This window comes from Colossoma macropomum, unplaced genomic scaffold, assembly GCF_904425465.1.
Source record: "Colossoma macropomum unplaced genomic scaffold, Colossoma_macropomum, whole genome shotgun sequence".
NCBI classification, from domain to species: domain Eukaryota; kingdom Metazoa; phylum Chordata; class Actinopteri; order Characiformes; family Serrasalmidae; genus Colossoma; species Colossoma macropomum.
The window spans coordinates 7,919,699-7,931,969 of NW_023494799.1; the positions used below are offsets into that span (position 1 = coordinate 7,919,699).

The window sequence follows — 12,271 nt, forward strand, 5'->3', positions numbered from 1 at the left end:
ATTGAAGTTAAATACTTTGCTTTGTATGCTGCACTGAATCCCTCAGAATTCCTTAGTAAATTCTTCAATTCAAAGTTTTACATACGATAGAGTATGTTCAGTATGATTTCTGGACATTCACTTCTTATACCTGCTGAGGCCTGGTCCTGTCTAACAGTACACTGCAGTCCATGCGAGCAACGTAATAGCACATAAGTACAGAATTCAGTTGTTGTGAGAGTCACATGCGTAGATTGAGTACTTTAATATTGGAACTATATGCTTTATAATAGCCTGAGGCTATTTCTCTATTCCTGGCTTAAGTCACAAACAAGGTCACTGCAGTCGAGTGCAACGTAATGAGCATTTTGGATAAAGAAGTACATTATGATTTTACTGTGTGAAGCTTTCTGATTTCGTTAGTTGATAGTTCAATAGTTCTATCTTGAAAGTATGAAAAAGCCTACTTATTAAAGAACACTTTTGGTTTCCATTTTCTGAAAAGATCATCTGTAATGATCTTTGATAAATTCATTGTGTTTGCACTGTGATAAATGAGATTAGGTAATTACTTTATTCAGTCCTCTAGCGAGGAAAGAATGCATGTAGTTCAGTGTTCACGTTTTATAATGAATTAAAGGCAAAAAGTCTTATCTGTCGTTGAGCCATAGGCTCTTTCTGGTGTATGTTCTGGTGACCTGCATAATAAGTGCCTGAGGGAGTGAAGGGCTGTTACTCACAATGCTCCTCCAGTCTCTCCAGGCCAGCTGCATGCATGAGCTCTGTCGCCTCAACCCCCCTCCTTTACAATAGAGTCCTGTTCCTACATGTATCTTAATGCATCCTGCATTTACTGAGCTGCCACTCATGCCTTGCCATTAGTGTGCATGTTGTCATGGAATCAGTAAGAGCATCAGCATTGGTTTTGAAATTATGCTGCTTTAGAACAGAAAACACTTAAAGATATGAAGTTGCATCTATATTCACTCTTTTGTTCAGAAAAAAAAAGATGTTATGCATGCTTAGCTGGCTGATACAGAATCAGAATTGGACTTGCCATAGTCTGTTCCTGTGGTCATGTGTGGGGAGTTCAGATCACATTAGCTCATTGTGACATACTTCATGCAAGACAGGCTACTGGAGCAGTCTCAGGCTCATGCACAGACATTGTTTGGGGGCAGGGGCTCAGAGCGAAAAAAAATAAACGTGAATTAAGCTTAATCTAATTTACAGCAAATTGCAGTCAGTCTTAGGAACAGAGATTGTGTATTCATGTTTCAGAAAAAACAAACATAGCGTAAAGAGTTTTTCCAAAGGCAGGTGAAAAACACAAGTTATGAGTTGAGATTTGAACACCTTCAGCATTCAAGCCTGTAATGTTATCCACTTTGCTGTCTAGTAGCACTGATGCTGTGAATTATAACTATTTAAGAGCTTAACATAAAAACAGAGATTTAAGAGTTTGGAGCAAATCCTTGTATTTTATAATAACACACATTTGGTTTGGCCTGTTATTAATGCCCCTTACTGCCAACATTGTTAAGTTGTTGTTCTTAATAACTGTATTATGCAAAGTGATACTTCACTGTCCCAGTACTGCACTATTGGAGGTGCTCAAGGGAGGCTAAGTTTGTGTAACTCCGCAAGCTCTGTTTGTGGGGTGCGGCTGAGCCTCGCCAAAATGGATCGTGAAGAATGGCTGTATCAAACACTATTATTATACATGCCAGTCAAGAAGAGGGTGAAAGGGCAGGGCTCAAGCCCCCACTGGGATCGATCTGTGGACGTGCCTAGGCATCATATATTGCGTATGAGACATCACATTGTTAAGCCTTTAAAGTTATTGCTTCCTTAATTGCTTTGCATAATTGCATAGTCAGTTATGGAGTGAAGTACATTTATGATCTTGACAGCTTTAAGTCCTCATTTCTGCCTTTTTTTTTGTTTGTTTTGATGTCAAGCAATGACGGAATTACAAAAATGTGGCACAAATGTAATGAAAGGTTCTTCTTTCGGCTAAGCAAGACTGTATGGACTGTATGATCACCAGACTCACATAAAAATCAAAATATCTGTTCTTCTGCCTACAAACACAAACAGCTCAAAATTTAGAATTCGCACATCTGACCATTTCAAGAAGTGGATGATAAGTGATTAATGTTGAAGTATGTCAAGTATGTCATTCTGTTACCTACACCTCTGACTTCTAAGGCTTAAACTAAGGACTAATTTTGCCACTATTTATGACCTGCCCGTTTTCATGATTGTTTTTTTCTCCGTTGAAGTAGTACTCTGCCATTCTGCATGACCAAAGACTTGGCTTTGAGTAATTTCTGATTAGTAGCGCATTTTATAACAGACAATGAACTGAGATTTTTCCCATTGAGTGTCAATGGCAGTGGCAGCCTGACCTGGACTTGAGCAGCCTTTATATAGAGCAGTGACTAGTCTACTTGCCACGGCACAGAGCCGGAGTGACTGGAGTCAAAAAGTACAGAAGATAAAGGATAAGAGGGACTGTGATCATTGTGGTGGTGTTATCTTTTGTTCCAAGCCCTTTATGATGAATTATTAACACAGCCTTCTGGTTGGCCCTGTTCCATAGTAGCTTGTGCCACAAGGTACGGATCAGCAGGTCCACATGGCCTCTTCTGCCTTTGAGTAGCAGCTGCTCCTCAGTCAACCAGTTCTCATAACTGCACTTTCTACTCATACTGTCAGTGCGATGTTACAGTATAAATCTATGATTTTAGGCATTTACAGTGTAGCAGAACAGATTAGTGAATGGCATCCAAATACAGCCTCCAAAGTGCCTCCCTCCCCCAAACCACATGGACACAATCACCAACCCCTTCCTTAATCTCTAATTTGTTTCTGTTTGTTGCACCATGTCAGCTGCGCTTTGGGAGGGGTCCCAGCTAGCTAAAATGCCTGGCAACTGTAACCAAGGGGCAGAGATAGCTTGGCTTGGTCATTGGTCTGTGGAAGTGACTTGAGGCACAGTGGCTGAAGGGAAGAGGGAGGGGAAAGAGGAAGAGAAAGAGAGGGGAAGGGAGGGGTAATAAAGAGAGTAGTGAGAAAAAATTAGGGCAGGGAGCAGTTGGAGGCATGAGAGCGGGATAAAAACCTTTGATTAGTTTTGTATGGGAATCGTCTTGGATGTGTATCTAGAGGAAGCTAATGAGAGAATGGGGGAGGGGAGATAGAGATAGAGAGAGAGAGAAAGAGAAAGGGAGAAAGAAAGAAAGAAAGAAAGGACGAGGAGTTGAGGAGTTGAGAGAGGAACAGGACCTCAGGTGCAGCCCAAAGAGGAGGGCGGGGAAAGTGGGTGAGCGCGAGAGCGAGAGAGCGAGGGAGAGAGGCTGGCAGCGAGGGAGGGAGTGTGTGAAACAGAGAGAGAGAGAGAGAGAGAGAGAGTGAAAGGGGAGAGGCAAGTGGAAGCCGCTCACAGCATCTCTTTCCCACTGCACCAGCGGTATAGCTCTGCTCATTGCCTCTGCGTTACTTGTCCGCACCACTCTTCTTTCTCTTCTGCTTTTTTAATGTTTTTTATTTTGTCCATTTTTCAAGAGCATTTAATTTAATTAATTCAATTCTTTATTTGCTGATTTGGATCCCAGTGGGTGCGTTACATTCAGCGGGGGACTGGTGTCAGGCTTGAGAAGCTCATAGGTCGCTGGGACAACTGACTGAAGACAATGACAGCACTGGCATCCGGATTCCACCCCCTTATTCATCTCCAGTAGATTTTTGTTATCTTATGTTGACGCTGCTGCGTAACAGAAAAACCTTTTGACAGAACAAAAGGAGGGAAATCAAAAGGGAGACTGCCGCATGGACTTCAGCAACACTGACACTTGATTCAAACCAGGCATGTGTCGGTAATATCAGCGGCACACTGTGGGCTACCGATATGAGGATACGTAGAGTTTTGTTATCGCTTTTTCAGGAAGAAATACCTGGGAGAGAACCGGGGCACAAGTTTGTTTAGAAAGGGGGAAAGAAGGATGCATATATCATGATTTGCCCCTTGTTCAGGATACCTGAGAAGATTTTACCTAAGGAGCAAAGACACTCTGGCCTCATCTCTAGCCTCATCTCATCTCAAACATGACCTGATTTTTTTTCTCTTACCCTTATTTCCAACACAAGTCAAGTTCAAGAAAAGTATACGGATTTGGATTAAGCAGACGGAAGCTGTGAGATGGTACGCATATAACATGATCCTGAAATTTTAATTATTTCCTTTTCACCCTACCCACATGACTGTGGGCTGTAAACACGGCAGTCTCCAAACGGTCTGCGGGAACAAGAGCTCTGACACAAAGTCCCACAGAGTGCTCTGTGTTTATCTACCATGTGTCTGTGTTTGGATTTTGGACAATAGAAAGCTAACGGGGGGGGTCCAGACAGTGGCCGTGAGGTCCACGTTCCAGAAGCCACATTTAGAAATGTAGCGCCTGTGTTTATGTCCAACCCAGGAATGTGCTAAAAGCAGTGAAACTTTTACAGCTGGGATTTTATGCGAATCAACAAAAGGTATGACTAAACAAAATGACTGACTTTACTGTACCTTAATCTAAAGTAACTGATTGTTCCAGTTTTCCCCATGGCTTCAAAGACACATGACTGAAATCAACAAGATATTGCGTTGTTTCCCCAAATAATCACTTGAAATGGAGGAAGCAAATATCTACAGTATTAGCAGATGCAAACTGCTGTGTCTGATTCCTGGTTCTTCTGGTCATGACTTGTTCTCAAATCCCTTAAATTTTGTTTGCCCTTGTGAGGACAGCCTAGGAAATTAGTAGACGCTGATGTTGCAGCTTGCTGTCGGGGGATCACTCACAACTCCCGTAAATGGTGACGACCAACTGGCTGTCAGCACTGCCATGCTGCTCTTTCGCTTACCATTTTCAGAACCAGTAGTCTTTTTTGGGAAGGAAACACCTCTGTCTGGCAATTACTGGACCTTTCTGAAGCATGACTGATTCGAGAAGAGAAGTGGACATTTTTTCTTCCTTCTCTCTTGTGGGCTATATTGATTTTTGTCGGTGCTCGTTGAGACGAAGGTATGTGAAAGGCAGAGGTGAAATGTAAAAAGAAAGTAGAGAGAGCTGCGTTTGCTGAAGGAGATTACTGACAAGGTGCAGACAGGGCTTCAGTTACAGGCCGTCTGGACGGGGCCCAGGACAATGAACCAATCAGGACTCGACGAACCAGTCCCAGCTGGAAACAGCAGTTATGGCTTCAGTGTGTCTCTGAACCACTCTTGTCCTCTGGGCTGGGCACAGAACGAGGGCATGGAGGCTTGTGTCTTAGAGACTGCTGTTATTGTGCTGCTGACAGTACTCATCATTGCTGGGAATTTGACGGTCATCTTTGTGTTCCATTGTGCTCCTTTGCTACACCACTACACCACCAGCTACTTCATCCAGACCATGGCCTATGCTGACCTGCTGGTGGGGCTAAGCTGCCTTGTGCCCACTCTCTCCTTGCTGCACTACCCAGCTGGTGTCCAAGAGCCCCTCACCTGCCAGGTGTTCAGCTATGTCATCTCTGTGCTCAAGAGCGTGTCCATGGCTTGCCTGGCCTGCATAAGTGTAGATCGCTACCTGGCCATCACCAAGCCCCTCTCCTACAACCAGCTAGTGACACCATGTCGTTTGCGCTGCTGCATCATCCTGATCTGGATCTACTCTTGCATTGTGTTCCTCCCATCCTTCTTTGGCTGGGGGAAGCCGGGGTACCATGGGGACATCTTTGAGTGGTGCGCCAATTCCTGGCCAACCTCAGCACTTTTTACTGGTTTTGTGGTGTGCCTCCTGTATGCTCCGGCAGCTCTTGTGGTCTGCTTCACCTATTTTCACATCTTCCGTATCTGCCAGCAGCATAATCGGGAAATTAGCGAGCGGAGAGCTCGCTTTCCCAGCCAGGAGATGGAGGCTGGTGAAGGGGGGCATCAGACGGGCCACGGGCCGGACAGGCGCTACGCCATGGTGCTCTTCCGTATCACCAGCGTCTTCTACATGCTCTGGCTTCCCTACATCATCTACTTTCTTCTGGAGAGCTCCCACGTTCTGGACAGCCCTGCACTGTCCTTCGTCACCACCTGGTTAGCGATCAGCAATAGCTTCTGCAACTGCGTCATCTACAGCCTGTCCAACAGCGTGTTCCGGCTAGGCATGCGTAGGCTCTCGCAGACGCTCTGTTCCTCCTGCTCTTTCAGCCCTTGTGCTCATGATGACAAGGACTTCAGAGAGCCAAAGCCAAGGAAGAGAGCGAACTCATGTTCAATATGAAGACAGTTGCTGGAGATGAACTTAAGCTGCTAAACCTTAAAGGATCTATTGCAGAAGAAGAAAGGATCAGTTTAAAGTAATTGAAATGGTTAATTTCAACAGTGATTTAAAATTGTTGATGACTGGCAAAGAAAGGCTTCTACCTAGTGGCATCACACCAAATTGTATCTAAACTCCAAGCTGGTGGATGGACGTTTTCAGCATAAGTTGACTACATTCCCTGTAAATAATAAAGCAGCACCTGCCTTGCTTCTGTAAATATCACTAAATGACTGGTGGGCATGACCTGATGATCTGTTTGACACACAGTTTTTAGAACGTTTGTAAGCAAAAATGTGGAAATGTCAAAGCTGAGGTCAACTTCCCCAAAGAGTGGGGACCAGTTTGACTCCCCTGTTATTGATGTCTCTCTCTGGATGCAGATGGCACCTTCTGAGTCAGGCACATGCTCATTGTTTATATCTTGTAGATGTTTTTAGATTCTGATGAATATATTTTTTACATTGAGTTTCATTCTGTACCAAAACGGCTGCTATACAAAGAAGATTGTGGCTCAAGGACATTGTTCACAAGTGAACTGTTTCTTTTTTGTCATTCCAAGAAAGGTTTCTGTCAGAGTAAAAGAGCAGATTTGAGCCATGTGGCACAATCATGCGCTTTCCTCGCAAAGACCCTTGCTAGTTTTCTTAGTATAGCACATTGTGTCTTGAATTTAGATGGACTCAAAAGCAGGTACAGCAAAAAGACTATTACAAGGTATTGCATAGGAACGTCTGAGTTGAACAAGGTGTAGCAAAGGGCAAAAGCAGTTGATCCAAGACATTTATTAATATGCATTCCAAATTTTGATCTTTTTTTAGTAGAGATGCTGAAATATCACATACGCACAATATAAACAATGCCTGTAGTAGTTGTGAATTGTACCTTAGTTTTCAGTGGTGTATACCATGGCTGTATGTAATTAGACCTGTTTGCCTGCAGTGATTCTGTGACCCCTAAAAAACACACAATACAGCAAGTGGTTTAATCAGCAGAAAGTTCACTTGAAGTTCACGTTTCCTGGTATGCAAGCAGGGGTCATTTTGTTTGCACCTGTAATTTCCGGTATAGGTTTATCTCTGTCTGTGCCTAAGATGTTTTGGAAGAGAACTTTGTGTAATATTTTTTTAAACAAATGTTTTTACTTTTATGCAGTAGGGATTTTTCTTAATTTGTTTCATATGAATATGACTTGTTTTTCTTATGTTTTGACTAGTTCTTATATTTCTGTAAATGTATTTTTTTAATTCAGTTTTGCTAAAAGTGATACAGCAAATCAAACCTCTCCTTTAATCACAAAAATCAAGTTCATTTTCTGTACTGTACTGTGCAAAAGTCTAAGACCATCATTAATTTCATTTCTAGTCAAAATGGCCATTTAGTATTAGTTATTCATATTTCAGTATGGGGGGGGGAAGCGTTTAATGTTTCCACTTTTTTTACAGGTTCAATTCTTTTGCTTTCAGTTTTTCAGAAAAATCTGCAGGGATCTTTTTTCTACACCTCCAAAGTTCAGTCTTAGAAGTTGGTTGCATTTTCTGCTTCTCGACATACAAGTAATCTAAAACACATTCAGTGATGTTGAACTCTGGACAGTCCATTGTTCTGCGAACACCAGCAGCTTCTTTGTTTAATTTGCAGTATTTCTTTTTCACAGTAATGACTTTTTGACACCTACACATCCTTTCAGACCCACAGCATTGAGTTGTTCTTTCTCAAAAATGAAAGGTTTAAGTGCTGTAAAATGGTGACCTTTTTGGTGGTCTACCAGGTCTTGCACAGTTGTTAGGAGTCCCATTTTCTCTGTATCTTTTAATCATTTTTTGAACTCCAGATTTGGTAACTTTCCCCTTGATTAATTATTGTATGTCTAATCTACAAAGAAATATCTAATGAATAACTTGTACCATTTGGCCATTTGGACTGAACATTAAGTAAATGAAGGGGGGTCTCAGCTTTTGCACAGTGCTGTATCATATATGCTTCATAGTTCTTTCTTTCTTTTGACTTTGGAAGTGATGTATATTCAGCAAAATATAAAAAGGTTTAGTACTGTAATTTTCTTCAGTGGTTTTATTTTTCTTCTGTTTCTCTTTGCAAAAGTTTTATATTGTTTTACCCGTTTCATCTTTGTCCTCTTCTGTGATTTGACTTTCTCTATACAAGCCGGCTACGTAAATATAAATTAGACAAGTGTAAATGTTTTGTTCAATATTTTAAAATTGAAAAGTCTTCAGCATATTTCATACTTCGGTTCGGTTGATTGAGGTCAACAATGTGATAAGCTGAAAACAGTTGCTTCTAACATCCCAGAGAATTTTAACAGTAGCTGACTTCTTTGTGAAATGTGGTTTTATGGGGAAAAAAAGCTTTATATTTATTTGAGTGATGTTTTAACGGCTACATGAGAAACAGTTTCTGTTTTCTTGTCCGTTTGCTTTTAGCCTCCTTTATTTGCTGGTGGATGTCTGAACCCTGTAAAATAAAAATGCTGGACTTCACTGCTCTTTACATCACAGAAAAACAACTAGCCTAGTAGATGTGCGTTAGATAATAAGTACAGAAAATGAGACGAAAAGACAAAATGCAAACCATATCTTTTGCCTTGAAGTGCATTTGTGGGGACATCAGTTGCTTTTGAAATTAGAAGACTACTTTAAACAATACATTATGTATTTATTTATTTATTTTGTAATGTCCACATGGATATGATACCTGATAAATTGGAGTATTTATGTGTAGCTGTATTTGTATTCCTGTACAGCTAGTGTACGTTCCCTAAAGAAACTGTATGACTCTATCCAGTGATGGCACATTCCGTAGTGTAAGTGGAACTAGATGGCTGATGTTAATTTAACTGTTTATCTGTTCTTTTTTCTTTCTTTTTTTCTTTCTTTTTGTCAGGGAAGACAATAAATTATACAGTATATATTTTTTTATTTTGAAAATTTTGTGAGAGACTATGGTTTTGCTGTTGCTGCCAGTATAATAAAAGTGAACAGAGATTACCGTGACTGAATGTCATTGCTTTTGTGCACATTGAGGCTTTGTGACCTCTGTGCACTTTTTTATGGTCATGTGCACCAAATGAATGTCAATAATAGATGAATAACATTATCATAATTATGCCCCTGTCAGTGAGATAACTACTAGGCATTGTGCAAATCTTAATTAGGGCTAAAACCCTGTGATTAAGAGTGTCTCCATCCTTTAACCCTGTAAAGAATCTACGTTGTTGATTGCAGTGCCTGCTGTCTACTGTCCAGTTGTGCCCTCTGTAATGGTTTTTTGCACTGAGGCTGCTCAGAGTCGTACATGTCCTGCAGGTGTTTTGGCCTGACTGGTCCCAGAACAGCATTCCTCAGCGGTCCCAGCCTGCCCACACAGCAGGGTCCGCTGTCCACACCTGCTGCTAGAAAGGTTACGGCCCCCCATCAGAAGGGAAATTAGAGCGGTGCAGTTGGAGTCGGGGAGGAAAATGAAGTGACCTTTTTTGAAATCTAATGAGCGCATCAAATGTTTCCATGATCATGGCAGTCTTTGGACCTTGGGTCCCACATGAATAAAACATGAGCATTCTCAGTGGCCATTGACTGTATGGCCTGACCCTTGGGCTGCTTCAGGGAAAGTTTGACTTTACAGAACCTAGACTTGTTATATAACTTTAAAATGGGCTTTTGGTACTTCAGTATCTGTTGTGAGACTGGGTTACGCTGGGTAGTATTGTAGTATTCAGTTCAGTGAGTTTGTCACAGTGTCAGGTGATAATTAAAGCGGAATTTTTTTAAAAGTTTGTAAAATGTTTGTAAAATGTTTGTATAATGCAATGGTTAAGATGTACACAAAGTCATTCACGATGATTTAGGGCGTTTTTACACGTCCAAACCAAGGTTCATGTTTGTGTTGCATTGTATACATTTAATCCGGCTAGTTTTGGTTTCACATTGCAATTTAGCGAGCACACTGAAGAACTTTGCATGACATACCTACATCCTGTCTTCATTACCTACATGGGCTGCGTCTCCCTATGCCTGACACCGATTGGTTTTTAGCGGAGCGTCTGATGTTGGCCTCTTGTCAAGTCGGCGGGAAGCCTTTTCTGTTTGAAATATGGGGGGGGGTCCTCTCTCTCATCCTCTCAGAAAATAATATATTTATAAATATAAATTTTTTTTACCAAGTTGACTTTTGACTTTTTTACTTAATTACAATTAAATATCTTGTCTCTCCTCTCCGTGCACAAACGCGGCTCAATTTTGCTTTTCTCCTTCTTCTGTTTCCTGTTCTGTTGTTAAATGGGTAGCGATAACCCGCCTCAACTTCCTGTAACTTGTCCGAAAGTCTGAACCATCCAAAAAATGTTTTCACACCGCAAACGAACCGAACCAGTTTGATCCAGACCATTTTGTTTAGATTGTAAATGTTAACCAGACAGAAAACAAATTTCCAGACAGGAAACTTGCTGTTAATTTAGGTAGATGTGTTTTGAACTGTTCATTCAAAGCAATCTGAAGCCCCCAGCAAATGACATACACTGCAGTTTACTAAAGTTATCCATCAATACAGCTAAAACTAAAAATCAGTAATGTTGTGTGATGCCAATTCCAGTGTACCAGTATAGACAATACATCAACCAGCACTACAGTTTGGTAACGCAGGCAAGATGCTTTTTCTTTATCATGTTACTGCAGTCACTCTGAAATAGGATTAGCTCATGTCTTGTGGAGAAGTGTCTGGCTGTCTCTTTGGAGCCTGCGGGCTGCTGGTTTAGGGCCACTTAGCAGGCAGGGTGGAGTGATGTGGGTTGGGTTGAGCTCCTGCAGGGCACCTGCCCTTTGCTGACTTTGGAGTTAATGCATGCCTCGTCACAGACGCTGGCTAAAGAGGGCCAAAACTGTCATTAAAGGTGTGCTGCTCAGCACGGAAGACCAAGACCAATTCAGCTGCTGTAGTCTCCCTTTCCTCTGGTTAATTAAAGACTCCATCAGTAAACATTATAGGTTTTCATTAACAGATGTTATCAGGTCTTAAGAGGATATCAAACTCTTTCCTTCAGTATTTGCCTGAGGGTTTTCCAATAAATGTGGGACTTTCTACTTCTTTCTAGAGTTAATACAGTAGTGTGCCTTGCCTTACCTTGCCTTCACTCTGTGACTGACAAGCTAGTCACAATGCTTTGGTTAAAAAGAGCCATCTTATCACCTCAGTTTGGTTGCTTACCCAGTTTGACATTCTCCCTGTCAGCAGCTCAGCATGGCTCCTCTCGGTGGGGGGCCGTCACTGCTGCATCCCTCATACCTTTATTTGAAAGACAAAAAAGAAAGCCTAATGTCAGCAGTGTGCATAGCCCGGTTGAAATCAGGGTAACACACCATGTTGCACGACTAGGGCTGTAACGACAACACCCAGTGCGCGATTTGATTCATGATGCTGGGTCACAATTCAATATTCCTATGATGTTTTAGATGTTGAAACCGTGGCTTCAATAATTTTTGTTCAATTTTGCGCTAAATTCATTTAAAAAGAACAAGTTATGCTCTCTTTTTGATGTAACATACAGTTGTTCAGTGCTCAGAAAAGTATGTTGGGACATCATTATCACAATAATGATAAATATCATCTTATTGTCCCTAATTGTATCCATGACATTGCACAACCTATAAAAAAATGGCATAATTAATAAAAAAGCAATTGATACACTTATATGGGCAATGATCACAATTCAGATTGTAATGTGTTGCTATATAAAGCACAATCGTGGATATCATCAGTACTTAAGGAACACTTAACAACTGTGTGTTTCATTACAAAGGTGGAATTTAAGGTGGAATTGCACTTACGGTAGCACTGAATATAAGATGGAAGTGCATTTAAGGTATCAGCGAATTTAAGGTTGAACTGCATTTAAGTTGGGAGTGAATTTAAGGGGCTTGTTTAAAAGTGCAGTTTAG

The 12,271-nt window shown here is 41.3% G+C and overlaps 2 protein-coding genes across 3 annotated transcripts in view; both read left to right on the forward strand.

Moving 5' to 3' along the window:
* The window catches only part of rabgap1l (RAB GTPase activating protein 1-like), a 139,331-nt gene that overhangs the window by 42,194 nt on the left and 84,866 nt on the right, over window positions 1–12,271 (forward strand). The window lies entirely within an intron of this gene.
* gpr52 (G protein-coupled receptor 52) lies at window positions 1,067–6,435 on the forward strand. The gene has a single exon (XM_036586158.1). It carries the CDS (start codon window positions 5,175–5,177, stop codon window positions 6,279–6,281), a length of 1,107 nt encoding a protein of 368 aa, XP_036442051.1. The 5' UTR covers window positions 1,067–5,174; the 3' UTR covers window positions 6,282–6,435.